Source organism: Myotis brandtii, unplaced genomic scaffold (assembly GCF_000412655.1).
Source record: "Myotis brandtii unplaced genomic scaffold, ASM41265v1 scaffold796, whole genome shotgun sequence".
Lineage (NCBI taxonomy): Eukaryota > Metazoa > Chordata > Mammalia > Chiroptera > Vespertilionidae > Myotis > Myotis brandtii.
Genome location: NW_005371207.1, coordinates 905452 through 932721, shown reverse-complemented (window position 1 = coordinate 932721; position 27270 = coordinate 905452). Strand labels below are relative to the sequence as shown.

Genomic DNA, 27270 nt, shown 5'->3' with positions numbered 1-27270 from the left:
AACAGTAGTTCACCTCTCCTCTTCATGTTTAAAAATCAAAACTGCATATAACAAAAATATTTCATCATCAACTAAAATGTATACAGGAACCACATAATATAGTTTATAGAATTATTTTATTAATTTTACATTAGTCTACATTTGAAAGATATGTAAAGAGTGGCTTTCATTTTAAAACCTATTAGGGGTTTCTGCTTCTGGTCAAAATAGAGTAAGAGGAACGGGGATCTTCCTACATGAAACACACCGGGGGGCTGGGGGTGGGAGGGGGAAAAGGAAACAATACATAATACAACAGGTCTGAATACTTGGGGCGCCAGGCAATGTGATTCCCTGAGACAGAACAATAAAATCACCATCCCTACAGTGCCCCAGCCTTCTGTCTTAAGCGAGTTTCTAGACTGTGGTGCAGGGAGGAAGAACCTGGCAAAATCCATGAGTTAAAGAGATGGGGCTGAGAGTACAGAAACCACGGTAGTGAGCGTTCACAGGAGAGCCCTAAGGAGTAGAAAAGCTCTTTCTAGAAAGAGCATTTAGGAGAGTGCAGAGGCTTACCCTTTGGTTGTCAGCTTAATATTGATCACATATGCTTATGAGAAAATACCCAAGATTAGGAAAAACAACCTATGAAGAGATTAGAGGTAACACTGCCTTGGTGTTCACATAGGGCCAGGAACACTACCTATTCTCACCAGGCAGATTGGAAGACCTCATGATTCATGGGCATTGGGTAGAGTACTAAAGAGGCATTCCTAGCAGCAGGAAATAATTTATCCCATACTGTACAATACACCAGTTCCACCTAACAAGTCTTAAAAGCCAGATGTGGGAGGACTAAATTATTTTCAAATAACTTAAGTGCATCCCAGAACACTCAATAAAATTTATAGAAATACAAAACTATTAAGCACTCAGTAAAATTCATAATATCTGACATCCAGTAAAGAAAATAAACAGGCCCAGCCGGAGTCAGAGTGACTCAGTTGGTTGGTACATTGTCCTGTGCACCAAAAGGTTGTCAGTTCAATTCCCAGTCAGGGCACATACCTGGGTTACGGGTTTGATCTCTGGTTGGGGAGCCAGCCTATCGATGTTTCTCTTTCACATCAATGTCTGTCTGTCTGTCTGTCTGTCTGTCTCTCTCTCTCTCTCTTTCTTTTCTCTCTCTCCCCTCCTAATTTTGCTCCCCTCCAGAATTCATATGCTTAAGTCCTAACCCCAAGGTGACTGTATCTGGAGATAGGGTCTTTAAAATGTAATTAAGGTTAAATAAGGGCATTAGGATGGGTCCCTGACCCAATAGGACTGTGCCTTTATAAGAGGAATATCTCCCCCCACCTCCGCATGTGAGGACAAAGTAAGAAGGTGGCCATATGCAAGTCAGGACAGGGCTCATCACCAGAATCAGACCAGGCTGGTCCTCTGATCTCAGACTTCTAGTCTCTTCCGATACTGAGAAAGAAATGTCTTTTGTTCAAGCCACCCAGCCTATGGTATGTTGTGGCAGCCCAGCTAAGTAAGACACCTACCAATGGTGAACTTTTCTTCTGGCATGGAGAAGAATATATAATCAACAAAAGGATGCCAACCTTTTCCCTGAGCTTTACCAATATTTATTGACTAGATATTAGAATTGTTTTATCAAGTCACTAAGCAATGTAGCTTTAATAAAAGAATAGTGGGCCAGCCTCATGGGTTTCTAAGTTTGAATGGCAAGCATAAAACACAACAGACAACTGAGTGCCTACTATGTATCAGAAATCCTGCTCAACTCATGATTGTAAAGTACCAGTGTTAATCCGTATGGTAACCTTGTACAACTGTCATTTATTAATCCCAGAAGTTCAGAATCTACCCAGCTGCTAAACAACAAAGCAAATGTTTAAATGGAGATTTATAGGCCACAATGCAGAGCTTTTCCCACTATCCTCAACAGGCTAATGACATAGATTTTAATTATACACCCATCTCTGCAGATGAGGTGTGTGCAGCCATTTGAGTTGGAGGAAGGTAGCCAAGTGTGGCAGAGAGCGCTTACACTGAGGCGGGCCCGCGTGTGCATCCTGGTTATCTACCTGGGTTTCCAGTTCACTGTTAAGTAGTGGGCAAGTGACCTCTCTGAGTGTGCTCGCTTTGAAATGTGAGTGATAAAATACCTATCTCGGAGAAATATAAAGCAGGGATTGGCAAACTGATACCCATGAGCCAAATCCAGCCTACCACGTGCTTTGATACAGCCTATAAAAACTCTATAAAATTCAAACATCCATGCCCATAAGTAAAGTTTTATCAGAATACAACCACACTCATTTGTTTAGATATTGTCTGTGGCTGCTTTGTGCTGCAGTGGCAGAGCTGGATAGTTGCTATAGCAACAGTATCGCCTGCAAAGCCTGACATATTTACTTCCTGGCTCTTTTTGCAGATGCCTAATACGAAAGAGAAATGAGCTATATTTAGGTTTATGGCAGAGTCCACGGCACACAGAAGCTCAAGGACAGGCAATCTACTGTCTTCCTGGGCTTTTACCAGCCAGGTACCAATTAGCTGGCATATTAAGTACAGGGTCTTGATTCCTACGATCAATAGTGTTTCTACCACGGGAAGACCAAGCAATTTTTTAAAAGCTGATTAAAAAGACTTCTCTGCTCCTGCAGGGCAATCTCCTGGGGATGGCTGCCTGGGCTCAAGGGAACAGCAGGCCAAACTCGCATGTAAGTGCAGCAATCAGCTCCATCAACTGACAGGCCTGAACAAGTCTAGTTCAGGGTAGAGCATAATTGATTCCTTCCTAATTATCACCAGTGTATTTCCAATCTTGAGAAACACATCTCAGACCAGGGGAGAGCACTCATGTCCCTTTAGCTTTTTAAAGCCTTATGACAAAGAATGCTCTGATGTGGCTATTTACATGATAAAAATGACGAGAAAAGGGGCAGAAGGCTGGGATGGAATGCAAGTTGCCTGAATTGACCACCTAGGGAGAAAGGTCCATAATCTTGTATGTCAGAGACTGTGAGGTTTCCCACACATCACACGCAGATAAAGGGGCAAAAAGCATGGTGACAGCCCCCATTTGGGCATTGTGAGGCCAATCATGCTTCCTCTTATTTTGGCAGTGATGTGAGTAGCCTCTCAAATAGAACTTGACAGACATAAGAGCACACAATGACAATCACAATGACGACACACACATGTCCATCGCAGCACTGTTCACAGTAATAGAGGGTGGGAGCAACCTGAGTGTCCATCAACAGGTGACCGGATAAGTAAAATGTGGTGGAACTGCCCAATGGAATATTATTCAGCCCTGAAAAGCTAGGAAAGTCTGTCATATGCTAACATGCTACAACATGATGAACACTGAGGACATTATGCTAAGTGAAATAAGCCAGTCACAAAAGGACAAATACTACGTGATTCCACTCATATGAGGTTCCTAGAGTAGCCAAATTCATAGATACAGCAAATAGGATGGGGACTGCCAGGGGGTTGGAGCGGGAGGAAAAGGAAGTTGCTATTTAATGGGTATGGAGTTTCAGGTTTGCAAGATGAGTTACAGAGATCTGTTGTACAACAATGCGAATATAGTTAATGCTCCTGTACTGTAGACTTAAAAAAAATTCAGATGGGTCCTGGCCAGTGGTGCTCAGTGGTTACAGCGTCAGTCAGCGCATTGAGGGGTCACGGGTTCGATTCCCAGTCAAGGGCTCGTATCTGGGTTGTGGGTTCCATCCAGACCCTTATCGAGGTAAATGTGGGAGAGGCAACCAATTGATGTGTCTCTCTCACGTTGATATTTCTCTCTCTCCCTCTCTCTTTTCCTCCCTTTCTACTCTCTCTAAAAATCAATGGAAAAAATAACTTCGGGTAAGGGTTAACAACAACAAAAATAGTTAAGATGGCAAATTTTATGTTATCTGTTTTTGAACACAATAAAAAAATGATGACAAAAATAATATTTCCACAACTAACGCTTTCTGAACACTTTAATAGGCCCCAGGCATGTGCCAATAGAGATCATGTTTGATCCTTTCCAAAGCCCCACAAGGTGGGCACCAAATCTCCATTCTACCCGGGAGAAAAGTGCGGCTCAGTGAGGCCTGCCACCTGCCCCAGTCGCCCTGCTGCTGGGAGGCAGAGCGGCGATGTGAGGGCTGGCAGGCTGACCGGAGTTGCTCTCATCTACCGCTACCAGACCACCCGGCTAGAAAGCCGCCACTTCGACAGAATCTGGGAAGGAGACCAAAACTCTATGACACAAATCTTAAATTGTGAAGCTGCTTTACTGAGAGCAGAGGTAAGGATGCAGCTAGAGTTTATTGCTCTCACAGTGAGTGGCTCCTCCTCAGGTCATCCAATTAAGACTTAGCCTTGGCTTTTCCAAAATAGGTTCCCTAAGCTAGCCCCTGGGTGCTTTTCGGTCATGATTTCTGCTCCTGTGTGCTTTTATCTCATTGCATTTCGGGGTAAACTTTGATTTTATATATACACGAATACAGGTTATACACACACACATATAGGATGTACATGTGATAAGTGTACAGCTCACTGAATTTGTACAAACTGATTGCACCCACAGAACCAGCACCAAGGTCAAGAAGCAGAGCTTGCCCAGGGCCCCAGGAGCCCTTCCTGTACCCTCTGCAATCTCTTACACCATCCAGATCAATTTGTCAAAACAGCCCAGTTTTATATTTTATGACATTAGCTCTCGGGTTGGAATTTTGCTATGGACAGGGAGCGAAATATAGATATATGGCAAGACTGGAATGGTGACCGAGAGCACGGCTGTCGTTAGATAGGCTTGGACTAGAATCCCAGCTCTAGCATTCCCTAGTTGTGTGCCTTTTGGGAACATGACTTAACCTCTTTAAGAAAAGGGGTTTATAATGGGCCTACCTGGAACGAATAAAATACTATAAGCAAACCTAATACAATGCCTCGCACAGAGTTTATTACTCTCCAGAACAGGTGTTGGCAAATTAGGGCTTTCTGTATTGTCAATAAAGTTTTATTGAAACAAAGTCACATCCACTCATTGTCTACTTTCTGTGGCTGCTTCTGTATTACAAGGGCAGGTATGAATAGTTATGGCAGAGACCCTCTGGCCTGCAAAACCTATATAGGGTATTGACTAGCTGCCCTTTACCCAAGAACATTTGCTGGTCCCTCCTTTAGAATGTGAGCCATGTTCACTGTGGTACCACAGGGACTGGGACGGTCTGGCATGTGGTAACCACTCCTGTGGATGCTGTTATTTGTATTATATATGACAAACACTATTTCTTTATGTCATCATTATTGGCTTTTCTGAATTTGGCAGTTGAACGTATTTCTAAACAGCTCTAGAAGGAAGCAGTGAAATCACAAAAATCAACCCAGATAAAATGAAAGAAGTCAGCCCTGGCGATGCCCAGGAAGATCAATATGTTTGTAAATTCTAGCAAAAAGAAGCACCCACAGATACAGCAAAGGCACTGAACTCGGAGCCAAAGGAACAAGACCAGAATCCCAGCTCTGCCATTAGCTAGTCGGCTGGCCCAGATATGGAACAAGTCTCAGAGGCTCAGTCCCCTCGCCACTAATTTACAGTTTAGAAAGGCAACTCCAGCCGGACCGGAACGGGGCAAGATATACTGTAGTCGAAAAAGCCGTAAGGACCCTGCAGTAATTCAGGCAGGGTTGTCAGAAATAAGGAAATATCAGGTCTTCAAGGGCTTTGAGAATCACTATTTTCACATAAAATAAGTTTATGAAACAATGTTCCATAGAACTTGCAACATCATATTGTTATTATTTGTTTCCTCGTCTGTCTTCCTAAAGTTGTGCACTTCTAATGAATGGAGACCATAACTACTTCTTGCTGTCACTTTAGATTACGTGTCTTCTACAGGATGAAGAGTGATGACTGACATAGTGTAGGCACAAAATCATTCTTAGATGAATAAATGAACCTGGAATTACATCCGGCCCCTCGGTGGTCATTTGCCACATCAGAAAAAGGCCCGGGAGTCAGGGAAGCTTCAATTTAACGTAAGCACTAGAAAATGGGCAAAGAGTATTTATAGGTAGGAATACGTTAAGAAAACAAAACTTGCGCCCATTTCTAGGTACATGACAGATTCACTCATTTACCACCTCCCTCCTCTCCTCCTTCCCTGCAATGCTGTCTTCCCTTGCTCGACGGTTCCCTCTCCGGTTCTTCTCCTCTCTCTACGCCTTTGAGGCTTGTTTATCCATCCCTTAAACGCTGGTGTTCCCCTCTTGCCTCCTACTCACGTTCTACTCTCTCATCTAGTTTCAGAGCTTCAATTACTATTTAAAATAACTTTAGGATTCTTGGTTTTCAGCTGGGATCTCCTTCCTGGGCTCCAGCAGATACACCTACGGGTACTGCCCACTGGACATCTCCATGGACGCCCGACTCCTCATGTCCTGGTGGAACTCGTGTCTTCACCTCTTTACAGACATGGTCTCTCTGAGGCTTTGCCTCTCCAGTGACTGGCGCCACTGTCCACCCAAATGGCAAAGTGGGAAAACCCATGTACACTGAACCCTCTTCCCCTCACACGCCATTCCATTCAATCATATCCCTAACCCCACCCCGCAAGCTCTTGAATTCATCCCCCTCACCCCGCTCCAGCCCTCTCTGTGATTCTCCCTCGGTTCTGTCTGCACATCTCCCACCTGAGGTGCTGGGAGCTCCTGACAGCTCTGCTGACTCCACTCTTGTTCTTTTCCAACGTGGCCACAGTTCTCTTCCTAAGCCATACATCGGCTCACATCGTGTTCCCTTTAAAACGCATCCAGTTTCCCAAACGCATTAGCTGGGTACAGAACTGTGCCACCCAACACCATGGACGCCAGCTGCGTGCAACTACTGAGCACTTGGAATATGGCTGGTCTGTGTCAAATACACACCAGATTCGAAGACTTAGTGCAAAAATATGTAAAATATCTTATTTATAGTTTTGGCATTGATTACATGTTCAGGATATATTAAACTAAATAAACTTTTAAGTTAATTTCACTTTTTAAACCATTTTAAACATAACTACTAGAAAATGTGAAATTATGTATGTGGCTCATATTTCATTTGGACAGCAATGGTACAAAAAGTCCTTACCTTTCAAGCACCTCTCTCTCTCTTCCTTCACCAAAGCCCTCTCCCCCTCACTTCTATACTCTATCTGATTTGCAGGTTGCTGAATGGACCACCCAGTTTTGCAATATCTGGGCGATTTCTTAAAACAAATGTTGTTTGTTGTCCCCACTGTCCAATGCCCCCGGCTCCAGGGCAGCACCTGTCACCTGCCCTGTACTGGTCACTGGATAAGCCTGATGCCCCGCCTGGGTTATTCAGTCTCTGCATCTTACTAATATTGGATCTCCAACAAAAATACTAGGGACTCAGCAGGTAATCAATGAAAGAATGAACAGAAATGCAATCAATGAACTTATAGTCTAAAAGGGTGTCTAATAAAAGACAGATTCAGATATAGCCTAAAAGGTGCCACCAGCCAGAAGAGACTAAAAATATATATATAACAGTAAGCTATGTTGTAAAAGAACAATAGGACATACAGGGTGGGGCACAAGTAGGTTTATAGTTGTTCACATGGAAAATATAATAATCAATAAATAATAATACAAGAATAAACTGTGGAGGGCTATGGGAGTGCGCTACAGGGAGTCAATGGGGGGAATGGAAAATATAATAATCAATAAATAATAATACAAGAAAAAATGTGGAGGGCTTGTGGAGGGGGATGGGAGTGCGCTACAGGGAGTCAATGGGGGGGAAAAGGGGACATGTGTAATATTTTCAACAATAAAAAATTTTAAAAAAGAATAAACTGTGTTTTGCGTACTCACAAATGTAAACCTACTTTTGCCTCACCCTGTATTTAGCAAACGTTGATATAGTCAGACCCATGGATTAGGCAATTCCATGCCTTTGGATCTGAACTACAGAAATACTTGGCCATGAGAGCAAACATAAAAATGCACTAGAATTTTCACTGCAGCATCCTTTGTAACAGAAAAAATTGGGGACAACCTGTGTCCCATCATTTACAACAGAGCTGGTAAATTATGGCATATGCATTCACTGGAATGGCGTAAAACTATTTTAAAAAGGAGGAAATGAATTCTATGTCCTGAAAAGGCAAGATCTCTGTGATATATTAATGGGGAAAAGTATGAAAAGCATACAAGTGTAAGTGTGTGTGTGTGTGTGTGTGTACTTTGATCAGAAGAATACATAAGAAACTGGTAATGGTCCCAGAGGGAGAGATGAGGGAAAGAGTGAGAAGGAGAGAGCCTTCATGTGTATTCTCTTTGAATGTGCTAATGCTGTGCACACATTACTTTCAGAAAAAGATTAAAGACACTTTCTGGGTACTTTTCCTCTGTATATTTCTGTACGGTCAAGAAAAGATTCTGATTACTCCCTTCTCCCAAGTCAAACAGATAATAAAATAGCAGCATCAACATGACACCCCCTTACCGTGATCTTCTTGTGGTCAGGAAACTCAAGGCCAAAATAGTCGCCCTCCACGAGGTTGAGGTGGTTGCAAACTGCATCCAGCAACACTTTCCCCGGGGCTCTTTGCTGGGAAGAGAAACAAGAGGCGTTATTCCCTCCGAGACAGGCAGGAGCACAGAGAGTTCCCAGACCCCGCTCCCTGCCACACACACAGTGTCCCGTTATTCACATCTTGCATCAGTGCAGCGATTTTCAACTGGTGTGCCGCAAGCATTTTTAAAACATGTTAATACCTGATAGTTGGTCAGGGGCACTGACCTCTTTTCCCTTAGATTGTCAAATTAAAAAATTACAACAACAGCTGCCTGGTGTGAATGAATCAAAATTATACATATTTTGTGTCAGATTGGCAAAAAATACAATTTTTTTTGGTCTGCCGAAGAATTTTAGTAATTAGTTTATGTTTATAAGATTAAAAGGCTGAAAGTCACCGCATTAGTGGGATATATTCGCTGTAATGATTGGGCCAACATTGACACATTACTATCACCTGAAACCCACTGTTTACATTAAGGTTCACTCTTTGTGTTGCATAGTTCTATGCAGTTTGACAAATGTGTATTATCAAGTATCCATCATCCCAAAAATCCACTGTGCTCTATCCATTCAACCTTCATCTCCCTCCTCCTTAACTTTTCAGATTGCCATCTTTCACTTAGCAATGCGCATTTAAGCTTCCTTTATATCTTTCGCTCTATCCATTCAACCTTCATCTCCCTCCTCCTTAACCCCTGGCAACCATAAATCTTTTTACTGTGTTTGTAGTTTTGCCTTTTTTAGATTGCCATATAGTTGGAATCACAAAGTACTGTATGGAGACTTTTCAGATTGCCATCTTTCACTTAGCAATGTGCATTTAAGCTTCCTTTATATCTTTTCCTGCCTTGATCGCCTCATTTCTTTTGATCACTGAATAATATTCCATTGAATGGGCCACAGTTTGTTGATGCATTCACTTACTGAAGGACACCGTGGTTGCCCAAGTTTTTATAATTATGAATAAAGCTCCTGTAATTGTGTGCAGGTTTTGTGTGGACATCAGTTTTCAACTCAGGATCCCACTGAAACCCTGCCCTGTGCCTCTCTCCCCAGGAATACGGTAAAATTTAGGGCTTTCTTCTCTTGGTTATTGTAATACTCGGTGCAGACTCTCATCTAGTCTACATCTAGACTACCCATCTATTGAAGGGAAAGGCCATATTTTATTAATCCTGTATCTACAACGCTTAAAGACCAACCAATTTTGTTAAAATGAATGAATAAACAAATCAAGAAAAGTTACTCATTCCACAATATTATATAAATTAAAGAGCTATGAGTCTGTCTCTCTGATTAGGTTCTGAGTTATTTATTCACCTTTCTATTGCCATTGCCTAACAAGGCATCTGACACTCTAACAATGTCTGTTAAAATCAAGGCTGTGTGTGTGTTTTCTATATACGAATCTATAAGCAAAGAGAATCCTATATAACAAAAGGCTAATATGCAAATTGTCCCCTCGACAGGGAGTTAGACCGGGAGTTCAACCAGGGGGCGGGGCTAGCCAGCCAACCATCCTCGGCCCCTCCCCCCCGCTGGCCTGGCCTTATCATCCCCAATCGGGGTGGGCTGGCTGGCCCCCATCCATGCACAAATTTGTGCACAGGGCCTCTAGTATGATATATAAGAACCCATTTTCTACCCTAACAGCTTAGAATCATATTGGTTTCCCTTCACTCTCCAGCGGACTCCTAGTGACCCACTAATAAAATAGACCCAACTCTACCACACAGATCAAACACTGAAAGAAAAATGTTTCAAAGACATGATCATCTCCAGTTACTGCTTTTCTAGTTTCACCTCCTCTCTGAGGAACCAATTAGTAACCCAGGAGACCAGCAAGTCCATTAGCCTGCCCCAGCGTGACCTGAGGAGCCATCAAAGGTGCTTCAGTGTCCAGCAATAAAGCACCTTCTTTAAAAAAAAAATACTTTTCTTGATTTCAGAGAGGAAGGGAGAGGGAGACAGAGATAGAAACATCAATGATGAGAGAGAATTATTGATGGGCTGCCTCCTGCACACCCCACACTTGGGATCAAACCAGCAACCCAGACATAGGCCATGACCAGGAATCGAACCATGACCTCCCGGTTCATAGGTCGACCCACTGAGTCACACAGGCTGGGCCCTCTTTTTAAACAGCTACCAATTTATGCTCCCATAATTCCTCATCATTGAAATCCAGAAGATATTCACAGCCATCTAATGGCGTGTAATATTCTCCATGGATAATTCCAAACTCGCCAGGCTTTAGACTTTGAATGCCTGGTCCAAGGGTTACTGGTAGAGTCATTTTAGTTGTACCGATCGAAGGCAGGAGTAACAGGTCATTGAATGTAACCCATTCTCTTCTATCAATCATACCCCACCCTCTGCTGCCCACATACACCTGCATTTATCCAGTGGATTGAAGAGCCACATGGATTACAGGTCACCAATCTTATTTTTCCTCTCTTTGGGACACACTGTGCCCTAACCAGTCATGCTGAGAGCACTTGGGAATTCCTCAGCCAAGCTAAAGCAGGTCCTGGGTTCAAGTTCTCACTCCTGCCCCCAAAGAGCTACACGAGTAACTGACACACAGCTCTTTGTTCTAGACCAGTGATGGCAAACCTATGACACGCGTGTCAGAGGTGACACACGAACTCATTTTTTTGGTTGATTTTTCTTTGTTAAATGGCATTTAAGTATATAAAATAAATATCAAAAATATAAATCTTTTGTTTTACTATGGTTGCAAACATCAAAAAAATTTCTATATGTGACACGGCACCAGAGTTAAGTTAGGGTTTTTCAAAATGCTGACACGCCGAGCTCAAAAGGTTCGCCATCACTGCTCTAGACCCTCCTCTCTGTCTGGTAAAATCTGCAAGCATTAATAAGAACATTATAAACAAAGGCCTGGGCCTAAGAAGTTGTGGAAGCATTCCTATATCATAACAAGTTTGTTAAAGAGAAGACCACAAGCCAGTTTCACAATCCTTCTTCCTCACAACTCTTGACATTTCCTATTTGTTAAAAAACAAACTATCAATTATCTGACCAGCTGGCAAGCACTCACATTTCCAAAGAATCCCTGGAAATAAGTGAATTTGAGAGCTTCATCATGAGACTTTACAATTCCACGCTGGAAGTCCAAATAAACAAAAGAATCAATATACAATGGATGTCTTTAAAGACATGCTGTTCAACTAAGTGCCTCAGGCAAGGGGGACTTTCCACCTGAACTGAGTCAGCGGAGCGTTTTGTGAATGTATCCAGCACATATTGGTAAAAATAAGGGGCTGGAAATAGATGCCTGGAATCTGGTTGATAAATGATACAAATCTGGTCTCAATTCTTAACAATTTCCTTAAAGTTTATTATGTTGTACAAATCCTTTGTATGAAATGACTTCTCTATGATGCCAACATTTTTATATAGGGAGAAATGAATTTAGAGTTTGAATGATATTATAGCTCCTAACAATCATCATAAAACAGATGCCTGAATTTCCCTATGAAAGCTGGTGATATTCAGGGAGCATCACTAGAAAGTATTTATGGTTTAAATGCAACCACTCCATGACAATTTCATGGGTAAAGTGGCCCTGAGCATTAATACCCCAAATGTGTGCCGGGCACAATGGTCGAAAATGCTCCTAGACATCACGATTCCCAAGCTCAAGGACCCAGTTCCCTTTCTTCTGGGAGCTGGGGTAGAACTGCCTGGGCGTATCCATGCACAGGGGCTAACTTCTACCGAGAAAACATCTTGCGGGAGGGAAGAAGAGTTGCATCCTCATTCTTTATGAAAAACTACCCCTCTACTTCCTCTTCCTGTGGATTTTCTCCCTCAGCCATTCTCTACACTCGTCTCCAATGAATTTCTGAACCTCACACTAAAAGTAGTTCTGTTCAGAATCATATCACAGAACATAAAATGGATAGTGGTGGTGACCGCACAACATTCTGAATGTGCTTAATGCCACTGAATTACATACTTAAAAATGGCTGAAATGATAAATTTTATGTTATGTCTATTTTGCCACAATAAAAAAAAAAATGCAAGAGGAAAGGGCAGGGGAAAGGAACTGAGGAATAGGGTTCGCATTAGTATAATCAACTGAGGAGGGTCACTCACAACAGAATCTGTTTACTTCACATTAGATCTTAAAACAAGATTGAGGGGCTGGATCCGGCTCAAGCGGAGTGGCTGCGCAGAGGAGCCATCACATGGGAAGAGTGTGTGACTATCCACACATGTGCGCTGATATTTCTCAGCACAAAGAGCTCGTCTGTGTGTCTGGCAAAAAAGTCATAAAATAAACATTGGTGGGAGTAACCACAGATTATACATTTGGTGCAGGCTCTGCACGGAAAATTGATGCTGGGGTTTAAAAGCTACCAATCCACTAGCCCCTTATTGCTAAAACGAACGTGCAAGTCAGTCAATAAAATCTGAATGGGGGTAAAAGTGGCAACAGTATAGATTAAACTGGGAGAACAGAAAGTAGAGATCCTGAGGAAAATTCAACTGTAAAGGGATTTTTTTTTTTCAAATAGTAACTTACTTTAAGGTACACACACACACACACACACACACACACACACACACATTTATATTATGGCTATATAAGCTGTCATATATAAGGAAGGAAAACAAGTTATTTAGGCATCATTTGAAAACCTGCATTAATTATGCTCCAAAAGGCATTTGAATTTTAATCTAGTGGACAAATAAATTGGCTGATTTCAAACTGTATGTCCCTATGCTTTCTGCCTTTTGAATTGGCTTTTCACGCAATCCTACAAAATTAAGTTTTAGGAGGAGGTTTACATTCTTGGGGGATGTCTGGCAAGTAAGCACTGAATAATAAACAGTATGAACATTCACATACAGCTTCAAGCTATTAAAAACTGAACCAAAGTTGCTTTAGTTTATGGTGCTTTTAAAATATGTCTGTGCCTTCGGGTAATTTCTGTCCCATAAAGTTTTATGAGGGAGTAGTTCTTTTCCTCCTCTAAAAGAATAAAGACACAATTCTTTCTGGGTTGGGGGTGTCTTCTCCTTCTCTAAGGGTCTGAAAAATGGTGCGTCCCACTGAATGCGAGCTAAGGCTCTGCCTTTCTGATATAACCTCATAGACAAAACTACCAAGATGACCTTTGACCAGGTTTATAAAATCTGCATCTGCACAAGTTTCAGAGAGCTCTGTTTTGGGATCAATATCTCCATGGCAACCAGGCCATGCTCTCATCCAGCTGAAGGGAAGGGTCTCTTCTCAAGGGCCTTGGCCCCCTTTCTGCCACCATTAAAGCTTATTAGAATATTGTTCAAATCCCCATAATTCACTAACCTTCAGCATGTGTGATCTTAGCGCGTTATAACTGCAGGTTTCCTCAGGCTCTCTGGCAGTGTGCCACCAGGTGAGTAGAAGTGTTAATAACTACTACAGTTTGGGGCACCTGGGGTGCATTTATCAAGCAAGTTGCCCTGTGCCGGTGCTGTGGGTATGGAAATCAATAAGGTAAGTGCCTCTTTCTGAGTTGGGGTGGAGACAAATAACCAGGTAAATTAGAATATATGGTAAGTGCTATGTTAGAGGAGGGGGGTAGGTGAGTGAGCGAGCATTTGGTCTCTGGCATCTCTTCTTAGAAAAACACTAATCCTCTTGACCAGGATCAGGGCTTCACCTTATGACCTTATTTGACCTTGCTCCAAATCCAGCCCTACTGGGGATTAGGGCTAGAACCTATGAGTTGGGGAGGGGGTGGGGACACAGTTCAGTCCACAGCACATGGAGTCATGAAAGGACTAGAAATACTATCTACTTCCTAGGATCAATGAAAGCTAAATAAGGCAATGACCCCAAAGTGTTTGGCAAAGGGTCTGGCCCACAACACAAGTTCTCTGCCATTGTTGCTGCTACTATGATGGGGAAATGTTCGTTTACAGAATTCATGGCAGGCCAATGGGTTGACATTGAAGAGGAGGAGGTCCATTTCCCAGCCCCAAAGGCACGCCTCAGCATTGTCACAGAGTGCAAAGCCTGGCTACCACATCTACGTGCCCAAGGGCAGAGTCCACCCGGGCCCCTGCCTATTCTGCCCTCGAATGCTGCTGGAGGTGGCTCCGAGCAGCACTTCTCTGATTTATGGGCCCACTCATCATCTGCGGACCTTGATAAGCTGCAGGTGCTGGGGTGGTGGCTGAGGATCTGAATTTCTAACAGGCTCCCTGCTGCTGCTGGTGAGAAGCCTATGCTTTGAATGCAAGGTGGGATTGAAGCGATACAGCTGCAATCCAAGGAACCCTGAGGACTGATGGCTCCCAGGAGAATCTGCAAGGGTACCAAAGGGAAAGTGGCCCTGACAAGTCCTTGATTTTGGACTTCTAGCCTCCAGAACTGCAGGGACAAAGCACTCATGTCCCGCACTGTCCCTTTCAAATAAAGGGCTTAAAACAGATTAATAACCCAGAACACAGATTCGAGATAAAAATTCTGGCCTTCAAAATTTCTCTAATTTGACAATGAAATATATTCAACCAGTAGTGGACTCATTATGGGAGGCAGTTCATTGTTTCTGTTAAGAGGTGTTCCTCTTTTTACTGTTGTTGCTTTGGATGTGAATGATGCTCTCTAACTGAAGCTCTTTTTACAAAATATTCTCTTTTGAGATCCTCCCACAAGGTGAGGTAGAAAGGGTGGGATTCAGGCTCAGCAGTCACACAGCTCACACTGCATCCACCCCCACCCCCACCCCCAGCTGTCCATCCAGGGTGTCACCTTCCCCGCCCCTCTGCACACAGTCAGGAGCTATCAAGCAAGTAGAAATTCAAGGAGAGTGCAGTTTGAGAAATCTACAGGAACCCACCTATGTGTCTGTAAAGCACATTTTCTTAGAAATTTTAGCAGAAGGCCATTGCTAGACTAGACTCACTATAACTGATGAAAAGAATGTTGGGCTTGTGGCTCAATATGGCAGGCTGAATACATGCAGCTTTTCTCCACAATACCCAGGAAGCCTGCGTAAACACTCAAATAATGAAAACAGGGGAAAAAGGAATAAATTCACAGAACACAGAAAAAATGAAAGGAGAGACAGCAGGTGAGAAATTTCTCCCAAATTCTAGAAGATGACAGAGGAAAAAGCTGACGTCTAATTACTGAAGACAGGAGAGAGAGTCGGCACCAGGAAGCAGCCAAATTACGCAGAACTCCCCCGAAAGTCAGAAATGGGAGATGCCAGGTACTTTCGATGATGCAGGGTAGAGTAAAAACCTTTTAAAAACACTGTAATTTGTATCCTCATATAGCTAAGAGTTTACAACTTAAAAATAAAAACCCAGAAGGTTATAACGAGAAACATTTGGATAACAAGAAAGAGCTGTTAGAAGTGAAAATAGCAGAGCAGAAAGAAAACTCGCACCAGAAGAGCTTAAAGATACGGTTGAAAATTCCTAGAAACTAAGCCCGCGGACAAAGAGATGGTAACGGGGAGAAGACAGGAGACATTTAACGCTCAGTTCGGCTTCCAGCACTTGAACATGTGCCTTCTGCACCGAGACACCCACAAGGGGAGGAAATGATGCAAGAATGACATAAGGATCTTAAGGGTTTAACTTAGATTGATAAAGGCCAGAGAGCCCGGCTGATGTAGTTCAGTGGTTGAACATCGACCTATGAACCAGGAGGTCACTATTTGGTTCCTGATCAGGACACATGCCCGGGTTGTGGGCTCAATCCCCAGCAGGGGGCGTGCAGAAGGCAGCCAATTGATGATTCTCTCTTCATTGATTTTTCTATCTCTCTCTCCCTCTCCCTTCCTCTCTGAAATAAAAAAAATATTTAAAAAATATATATAATTACAAAAATAAATCTTTAAAGGACAGAAATGGAATAGCTGAAATGGGCGAGATGTTTCTGGTGTTGTTTGCCCAGCCCCTCAGTGACTTGGAGCGGCTGTGTAATATAATTACTAAGAACACAAATTGGGGGCTGCCTTCTTGCCAATCCCATGGCAGTACGACCTTGGGCAAGTTCCCCTCTGGGCCTCAGTTTTCTCTTCTGTAGAGTGGGAATAATGGCTGAACCATCTCATTGGGGTGTGGTGAGGATTAAATGACATAGCAGACATTGAGCTCTTAGGACGGCATCTAGTACTCAGTAAGCTCTCCTGGGCATTAGCGATGCAGGAGGAGAAGGGGGAGGCAAGACAATTACTCAAAAGCCAAACAGCAGACCTGGTGGTAGCCTGGTCAGCACACGGTATGATCACGATGGTTGTGCAATGCCAACCAGAGCAAGAACAGGAACTGCAACCTTAAGACCCAAGTCTGGGAAACCGGGACAAGGCCTTCATTCTGGGAGAACGTAGCCAAATGTTTAGGCCTGCCCATCCACTGGGTCCACAAGCGCAGCAATTCTTTCTCCTGCCTGTGGCTCCAGGGGTGGCCACGCCGTCTGCCAGGACACACTGTGCTCCTTGTTCCCCTCTGCACGGAGACCCAGCAGCCTTCAGAACACTCATTAAACACACTTCAGATTGGGTTTCAGAGTCCCGACTCCAGGCCAAGAGGAGAATGGGCCCTTTCAGCTCCTTCGCTGTAATTTAGCTACGTCAAAACCACAGCGTCATTCGTATAGAACCGCCCTTCTTCCTTCACGCCAAGGCTGTGTGATGTGTGTGTGCGTGTGTACATGCATATACGTGCGTGCGCACACATACTCAAGAAGTAGTGGATTTCTGCTGTATCTTGCAAACCTGTAATGCAGTGAGCAAAAGAAAAAATGTCTATGGAGAATTCAGCTATTCAGAATGCTGGCTTAATCTGCTCTTGACCTTGAGCAATTCATTGTCTTTTAATCACTTTTAGAAGTAGACGAGTAAAAAATTCCAAAATTTAACAACAACAACAAAAAATTTTGCATAACCTCTTGCTACTTTAAATATCCACTAGGCAGGGAACAAACTATCCCACAAATAATGAATAAGGCGAGCAGAAACCAGATTACGACTCAAGGAAAGCATTACACCCTTCCCAGCAACAGAAGAAGGCGTGCATTTTCCTTGTGTCTATTTCGTTTGGCACTTTTCTCTTTGGGTTCAGTGGTCTAATTAAACCTCAAAAGTGCATCAGCCTGCTGAGCCTGAACTTTCTGAAAATACACCTGATATCACACACTTGGCTTCCAACATTAGTATTTCGAGGGCAAATGTAAGGTAGGTACTTCATTGAATTTAGCGTAGCGTCTGAACAGCAAGGTAAAGACTGTAGAACAAAGCCACCCAATGTGGCTCCCGGTTCCCGCCTTTCCCCTGCCTCTTCTACCATGTTTTTGAAGTACAGCCTTCCTCCAAAACCAATCTCTAAGGTTCTTGGAGAACCTCTAAGAACATTAAATGAAAGAAAACTACTCTGTTAGATGTTAACAGACACTTTAATCAGAAAACATTTTTAGTGTTTTTCAATTAGTCAGTGGGGAGAATGGGAACATTTTCTCAATCCTGAACAGGGAATTTAAAATTATTTTTATAGCGTAAGGCTTTTAAATTTGAAAATATGTAAATCATGGCTTTCAGGTTCCTTTAAGAATTCTTGGCTCTGGAGTACCCAGAAAACCTCTGGAACCAATACTATTTATTTTTCATTCTTTTTCGGATACTTTTCAGGTTTCATGTTCTGTTCACAGTGGAAGTGACTGAGGTGGGAGTGGGCTCCAGCTCCAGGTTTGAGTATCTGCAAGGAGGTCAGAGTTGAAATCATAAAGTTAATACTTCTCTCCCTTTAAAAAACTGGAATGCTCAGATTAATGTAAGCACACACTAGATTTAGGGGAAAGAAAACTTACAAATAAGTCTATAATAAAGGTACAAGAAGCAAATGCAATAAAGACAGAAAGCAGATGATACAGAAAGTAGAATAGTGGTTCCCAGGGCCTGGGAGGAGGTAGGGATGGGAGTTCTTATTCAGTGGGCACAGAGTTTCAGTTTGGGAAGACAGAGAGGGCGATGGAGATGGATGGTGGTGATAGGTGCACAACAAGGTGAATGTACTTAATGCCACTGAACTGTACACTTACAAACACTTAAAATAAATGTAAATATTATGTTATGTGTGTTTCATCACAATGTTGAAAAAATTCAAAAATATTGAAAATCTATTGAAAGGACTGATAAATTTAGGAAGGGGTGGGGGTGGGGGGAGCGGGAGAGAAAGCCAAGCACCATAAAAAGAATTTTCATTATAAAAATAGGGGGAAACCTAACTTTTGCATCTCTTCCAATAAATAAAGCTATTACTATCTATACTAATAAAAGGGTAATATGCTAATTAGACCAGATAGACCAGACATCTTCCAGATGTCCTTCTGGACAAAGCTGCAGTGGCTGCGAGGGCTGAGGGCAGGCAGCCACGGCAGCAGCTGTGAGGGCCGAGGGCAGACAGCCATGCAACAGCAGAGTGATGGGGGCAGCGCCTTCCACTGATCCTCCTGGTCACCTCCTGCAGAGGGAGGCCAGATTGCAGCTAAGGCCCGCTCCCCACGGGGAGCGGGCCTAAGCTGTCAGTAGGATATCCCCTGAAGGCTCCTGGACAGTGAGAGGGGGCAGGCCAGGCTGAGGGACATCCCCCCCAACCCCCCAGTGCACGAATTTTTGTGCACCGGGCCTCTATAGTTAGGTATAAAAATGTATGAGATTACATTTGCGAGCAGTACAGAGTGAGTTTCACTGGGTCATAATTTCGATGCCTGGTTTGTCACTTACCATCTATGTCAGGGGTCCTCAAACTACGGCCCGCGGGCCACATGCAAATACAAATATTGTATTTGTTCCCGTTTTGTTTTGTTTTTTGTTTTTTGTTTGTTTGTTTGTTTTTTAAAATATATTTTATTGATTTTTTTACAGAGAGGAAGGGAGAGAGATAGAGAGTTAGAAACATCGATGAGAGAGAGAAACATCGATCAGCTGCCTCCTGCACACCTCCTACTGGGGATGTGCCCGAAACCAAGGTACATGCCCTTGACTGGAATCGAACCTGGGACCCCGTTTTGTTTTTTTTACTCAAAATAAGATATGTGCAGTGTGCATAGGAATTTGTTCATAGTTTTTTTTTTTAAACTATAGTCCGGCCCTCCAACGGTCTGAGGGACAATGAACTGGCCCCCTGTTTAAAAAGTTTGAGGACCCCTGATCTATGTGGTCTGGGCAAGTTAAATGGCCTCCCTGGGCATGGATTTTCCTTCTGAACAATGGAATAACAATACCCCCTAAAGAAGTAGCTAGGATAAGCAAGATGAAGACACATAAAGTGCCCACATTTAGAAGGTACTCAATAAACCATTTTTAATTGAAACCTTTGCCAGGATATTTCCAACGTTTGGTAGCTATGCAAACTCCCTCTTGAGTATTTTTAAGCCTTAGTACACTTTAACCACCATAAAATAAAATGTATACTTTCCCTTATATTCCAGTACCTTTTCATGAGGGGTTGAGGAATGAGATAGTGTCTATAAGAGAGAGTGGTGGGCGGGGGTTAGGAGGGCTCTGTTATGATCAATGAACAGGAAAACCACTAAAAAGCAAAAAAAATTATGTGTTCACTGTTGATGACAGTCCCTTCCCACCAGCACGTTGCTAGAGTAAGACAAACCCTAAGCACACAGACCCTAGATTTGCGAAAAAGAAACAAATAAGTATATAGCAAAAGCATGGAAAGTGCATCCAAAAATACTCGGCCAGAAGGACTGCCAAGAGTCTGAATTAAACACATTTTTCCTTTAAGTATCAGACAACAAGCCCCTTGAGTGCTAATAAACCGCAGTGCTGACAAACACGATCATTCTGCATGGCGGACGTCACAGATTCTCTAAGTTTTTACAAACTTAATAGGAAGGAATGCTGGTCAGCAGCCAGGATTTAATTAAGGAGCTAATTCTAGCACAGCCATGATTCCGAGGGGACTCTGAAAACCAGGTTCACCTGGAAACTTCAGATCACCCACACCCTCAAACCCCTCTACGCATGGAGTCTCACACGCATGGAGTCTCACACGCATGGAGTCTCACACGCATGAAGAGTTTGGGGAAGCATCGCTCAATGATTGATTCACACCCACCGTCCTGGCCACACAAGAACTTGGAAACCACTCGGCTTACTTTTTATAACATTCTCCTCAAATTTACCTGTTTGAACACCTTGATGAAATGTTTTCATGACAATTCCCTTGTATTTCTCTGCTGCATTTGACCTCGGTCACTTACAACTACTATCTGACTTACCCATAAAAAATTCCCAAATAGCTTCTCAGCTCTATCGGAAACAGTCATCTTCTACTAAATCAGATGTGTCACTTCTCTGCTCAAAACTCAGAGTAAATGCCAGAGTCCTCACAATGGAAAGCAAAGTCCCGGGACATGTGCTCCACCCCACGTCACCTTTCCAAGCTCATATCAAATTGCTCTGCCTCTCGCTTACTCAGCTCCAGCCACACAGGCCTCCTGGCTGTTTTCTGAGCATATCAGACACACACCTGCCTCAGGGCCTTTGCACTGATTACTCCCTCTGCCTGGACCACTTTCTCCCCCAGAAATCTTCACGGATGAGTCCCTCACCTCGTTCCAATCTTTACACAAATGCTGGCTTTTCAGTAGGGCTGACCCTAAACACCCTACTTAAAACTGTACTTTGCCCCCCACATCCCACCCCCCGTATTCTGCTCTATTTCTTTTCATTTCTCACTTTCACTTATCACTCTGCAGCATCCAAAACAATGAATTTCTTTATAGTGGTTCTTATACGTGGCTGTCTTTCTCTGATAGACGGCAGGCTCTGCTAGCACATGGATCTTCATCTGTTTTGTTCATCAGAACAGCATGAGACGCAGTGGGTGCGCATAAAGATTTGTTGAATGGATGAATGAATGGAAACACTTTAAACCTACAATTCTCATGGAGAGACTATAATAGCGCAGTCTTTAACAAACACAACGATAAGCTGGGGTCTAGATGCTAAAGCCAATTTGAATATATTTTTACTTCAAGAAACTGTTGCTCAAACAGCTGACAGCTTCCAAAAGCCATAAAAGCAAATCACTCATGAAAGGCCAACCATAGGGAAAACGTTAAAAGGAAAATGAGAAGATAAAGAATGACATTCTACGGATCAGGAAACATACATCAAACTGGCGACAGTACACAAGACTGGACTGGCAGGGAAACTGTCTCTGCACCAGCATTAACTGGCCATGTGGCCGTATCCCTCAGATGCCTTTTGCAAATAGCAGAATATGTGAACTAAAAAGAAGGGTTTATCCTATATAATAAAAGGCTAATATGCAAATTGACCGAACGACGGAATGACCAGTCACTGTGACGCGCACTGACCACCGGGGACAGACGCTCAATGCAGGAGCTTCCCCCAGGTGGTCAGTGCACTCCCACAGGGGAAGCGCTGCTCAGCCAGAAGCCGGGCTCAGGGCTGGTGAGCACAGCGGTGGTAGCGGGAGCCTCTCCTGCCTCCACAGCAGCATTAAGGATGTCCAACTGACGGCTTAGGCCCGCTCCCCCGAAGCTCCCGGACTGTGAGAAGGCACAGGCCGGGCTGAGGGACACCCCCCCCCTCTCCCGGTGCACAAATTTTGTGCATCGGGCCTCTAGAGGAGCGGGCCTAAGCCATCAGTCAGACATCCCCCGAAGCTCCCGGACTGTGAGAGGGCACAGGCCGGGCTAAGGATCCGCCCCCCCCTTCCCGGTGCACAAATTTCGTGCATCGGGCCTCTGGTGTTCTTATAAATGCTTCTGAGGCTGTGCTTTTGGGGGATCCAGGCCATCAGCTCCCTTTTGAGCAGGTTCACTAGTTTACTCTTGTGTGATTATTTCAAAATGTGGTCAAGAGGATGATGTCTCTGGATGGAGCACATTCTCTTGGCCCAGTGCAAACGCTTTGTCTTAAAGCCTTAAAGCCGAACATTTGGCAATCACCATTTTAGTGACACTTCACCTTCATGGAGTGTCACCCATGCTCAAAGTTAACAGGGGGAAAATGCAAATGCAAGATAGATAATAAAAAGCACGGGTACGGATGATGCCTTTTGAATAAAATTCTGCCCGTTACAAACTTATAAACGAAATTTAGTAACAGAGGCAGCCTCCAGGGACTGAATATCAGCACTGGAGAAAAAGCCATGTTGGAAAACATACAGATGTTTCTGGAAAGAAAAACAAACCAAAAACAAACAAACAAAAAACCAGACAAGCAAAGCCAAGCAATTAAGGGCTGTCTCTGAAAAGTCTCCATGACTGCACAGCATTCACAATGTTCATCTGTCCTGGCGACATACAGCAAGGATGCAGGCCACTGAGAACTGAGTGTGTCCCCTCGGTAAAGATGGCGTTACTCAAACTGACAGCATTCTAACAACAGTGTGCAGTCATTAAATGCATTCCGCCCCAATTTATAAACAATTACATTAGTGCTAAAAACAAGTCCAACTAAAATACTGGAGGGCAATAAGTGTGTTTTTGAAACAGATTCCATCATCTGCTGAAAATTAAATACACCCTGATAGAAGAGGCAGAGTTCACAGGTTTAACTAGAAATTGGATGGTCAGACTCAGTTCTGGCTGAGAGAGGCAGGAGAAAGATCTAGTTTTCAAGGCCTTTCACCATCCAATTTCTTAATCATGCAAGATGACTTTAACATATTTTAAACAGTGATGCCACATGCCAAAAGAAAAACGAATTAGAGCCCCCTATATATTCCTGGGTATAAGCTAGCACTCCAGTTTACAAACTCACTGTGAAATTACATCCTGTTCTCTGTTCCTTAGAGGCATGACTGGTCCCAACTGCATTGAAGCAGGAGAGAGGACTCAGGACTGCATGTTTGTAAAAGAAAGCAGGGAACAAATTCTTAGAAATGGCAAGTGGAATGATGGTTATCAGGGGCTGGGAGGAGGGGGTGTTGTTTTTTAACAAGTCTCGGATCTGCAGGATGGAAAAGTTCTGAGATCTGTTTCACAACAATGTAAATATATTTACCACTACTCAACTGTATCAAAAATGCGTAAGATGGTGAATTTTGTGTTTTCTTTAAACCACGATTTAAAAAAGAAAAGAAAGTAAGGAAGACTAAATCTCTAAGTAGCAGACTATGGAATAGAATCTTTCCTTCATGATACTATAAGCCAAGTGGGTTTATTACCTGCACGTAACAAAAATATAAAGAGAAAATAAAACACTATACACAGGCAGTACACATGCACTCGAATGTTCTTCTACGTGTGTTTATTCATTTCTGAGTGAGCCATTTGGGTCTTTATGTATGATTTTCATTCATTTTTCAAAGAAGACATCTATTGATGGATGGTCCAATGGAAATTTTCAAAAGCATTTATTATATCTTTAACAGCTTCATTTTAACTCAATGTGCCTCCAAGCCTGTCAGGCAAAACTATGAAAAGCAGCGATAAAACAAGCTGTGTTTTTGCTGCTGAAATGCCCTGTGGCTGTTTCAGGGTATTAGGAACAGTGCAGCTTTCAGACCCTGGTGGTTTTAAACATGAGACATAAATTGCGTTTCACCAACTCCCCAGCCACAGATTCTTTCTGTCTGACAGCTCTATCGAGACCAACTTGGAAAATCTATAAATATGAAGGTAAATATTCTTGAGAGATCTGAATATGTGTTAAGAAGGTATCAAGGCTAAGCGAAATAAGTCAGTCAGAGAAAGATAAATATCACATGATCTCACTCATTTGTGGAATATAATGAACAACATAAACTGATCAACAAAAACAGATCCAGAGACAGAGAAGCATCGATCAGACCATCAAACCTCAGAGGGAAGGTAGGGGAGGGTGGGGGTAAGAAGAGATCAACGTAAGAGATCAACCGAAGAACTTGTATGCGTGCATATAAGCATAACCAATGGACACAGACACCATGGGGGTGAGTGCATGAACGGGAGTGGGGTGGGGGAGCAATGGGGGTATAAGGACACATATGTAATACCTTAATCGATAAAGAAATAAAAAATAAAAAAATAATTTAAAAAGAAGGTATCAATGCCTTTGACACACATATCTAATACTGAGGTGAGAAACCTAACTGAGTTCATGGTAAAAAATCAGCAAGAGAGGAAGGACTAGCACGTCCCCTGCTGCCCCTAGACTTCATTTGGAACCCCCAACCCAAAAGTCAGCGTCGGTTCACAATGAAGAAGCTGGAAGAGTGCTGGGAAGACTGTTTATGCCCCAAATGGCCAATGAGGCAGGCAAGAGCCTCCACTTTAAGCAACATCGTATGGATACCCCAGTACCAGGAGCAGCACCTAAGAGCTAGAGAGCCAGTAACCAAGGTCAACAAATCAGTAATAAGTTGCATATAAAGATGAGTCCAATGATATTGTAAAAAAATTAAATATATATTCCTAGAAGTACTGTTTTCAGTACTCATGGGAATGAGTGTAGGCCAGTGGTCGGCAAACCGCGGCTCGTGAGCCACATGCGGCTCTTTGGCCCCTTGAGTATGGCTCTTCCACAAAATACCACGTGCGGGCGCGCACGTACAGGGCAAAGGACCTAAATAGACACCTTTCAAAAGAGGACATTCAGAAAGCCAAGAGACATATGAAAACATGCTCAAAGTCACTAATCATCCGAGAGATGCAAATCAAAACAACAATGAGGTACCATCTCACACCTGTCAGACTGGCTATCATCAACAAATCAACAAACGACAAGTGCTGGAGAGGATGTGGAGAAAAAGGAACACTTGTGCACTGCTGGTGGGAATGCAGACTGGTGCAGCCACTATGGAAGACAGTATGGAGTTTCCTCAAAAAACTGGAAATGGAACTCCCATTTGACCCTGTGATCCCACTTCTAGGAATATATCCCAAGAAACCAGAAACACCAATCAGAAAGGATATGTGCACCCATATGTTCATAGCAGCACAATTCACCATAGCTAAGATTTGGAAACAGCCTAAGTGCCCATCAGTAGATGAATGGATTAGAAAACTGTGGTACATCTACACGATGGAATACTATGCTGCTGTAAAAAAGAAGGAACTCTTACCATTTGCAATGGCATGGATGGAACTGGAGAGCATTATGCTAAGTGAAATAAGCCAGTCAATGAAGGAAAAATACCACATGATCTCACACATTCATGGATAATAGAGACCATTATAAACTTTTGAACAATAATAGATACAGAGGCAGAGCTGCCTCAAACAGATTGTCAAACTGCAGCGGGAAGGCTGGGGAGGGTTGGGGGGCAGGAGGGAAGGGGGTAAGAGATCAACCGAAGGACTTGTATGCATGCATATAAGCAAAACCAATGGACATAAGACACTGGGGGGTAGGGGAGGCCAGGGGATTGTCAAGGGCGGGGAAAAAAAGGACACATATGTAACACCCTTTGTAATACTTTAAGCAATAAAAAAAAATTAAAAAATTTGGCTCTCAAAAGAAATTTCAATCGTTGTACTGTTGATATTTGGCTCTGTTGACTAATGAGTTTGCCGACCACTGGTGTAGGCAAGGAATAATTTCTCCCATTTCAACATCAAATGCATGAACTCAGCACCCCTGGTACAGTAGATTGAATGTTTGTGTCGTCATGCCCACCCAACCCCAAATTCAAATGTTAAAACCTAACCCCCTAATGTGATGGTATTAGGAGGTGGAGCCTTTAGGAGGTGATTAGTTCATGAGGGTGGAGCCCTCGTGAATGGGATTAGTGCCCTTAGAAGAGAGCCTCCCTAAGACCTCTCTTGTCCCTTGTACCATGTGAGGACACTGGGCTGGGTTCCCATCAGATACCAACTCTCCAGCACCTTGATCTCAGGCTTCCCAGCCTCCAGAACTGTGAGAAACACATTTCTGTCTAAGGCAGTCTGTTATAGCAGCCAGAACTAAGACTCCTGGGTGACTCTAACAAAACACATTTTACATTAGAAAAAAAGTGTGGGAGAGCCTGTACCTATGTTATTTGAAATCTGACCATCCAGGAAGAATACATGTGCTACTGTCATTCTGCAGAGAGGTAACTGCTGAAATATGGAGGGATTCATGAGAAGTAAGGGCCACTCAGATCTAGCAAGTAGGAGAATAAGAGCCAGCAAAGAAACTGTAACCTTAGAAAAATTTAACAACATTTAGGTCTTCACTTCCTGAGAATAGCACAAGGAGAGCAAACCATTCAAAGTGTGGTGGGCAGTTAGACAGACATGAACAGAGCAAGGACCATGGGCCAGGTACAGAAGGTCACCAGGATGGAAAGCTCTGGGTGCCTAGCAACAGACAATTGTAGGGTGGGACCTTGCCTCCAGGGTGACCTATCCACCCCTAGCATATCACTGACCTTTCCTCCCTAGAGATAACATCCAGGCCTCAGCTGTATTTCAGCTCCAGGCCCAGAAAAGCAGCAAAACCAGACAAGCAATGGCTGAGGACAAGGCTGACCTCAGGACCAGCTGCACTGAATAATGACCCCCTGCCCCGGTGCTGGCCAATCCATCAGTGGAGACGCCCATCCTGAAAGGACAACCCTGAACACTGCTGAATACTCTGTAGAGATCCTCCCCCGGGTCCTCCCCTAAAATCTCCACCCTTAAAACTCTTAGGAAAGAGGACCCAGCTGCTTTCCCTCCAGGGAGCACACCATGCCCTCCCCATCCTCCTCCC

The 27270-nt window shown here is 43.3% G+C and overlaps 1 protein-coding gene across 1 annotated transcript in view; it reads right to left on the bottom strand.

Moving 5' to 3' along the window:
* FARP1 (FERM, RhoGEF (ARHGEF) and pleckstrin domain protein 1 (chondrocyte-derived)) overlaps window positions 1–27270 on the bottom strand; it is a 277196-nt gene that overhangs the window by 115072 nt on the left and 134854 nt on the right. Inside the window, exon 2 of the mRNA XM_005883626.2 lies at window positions 8513–8617. Within this exon, the coding sequence (XP_005883688.1) occupies window positions 8513–8617 (105 nt within the window). The remainder of the gene's footprint in view (window positions 1–8512; window positions 8618–27270) is intronic.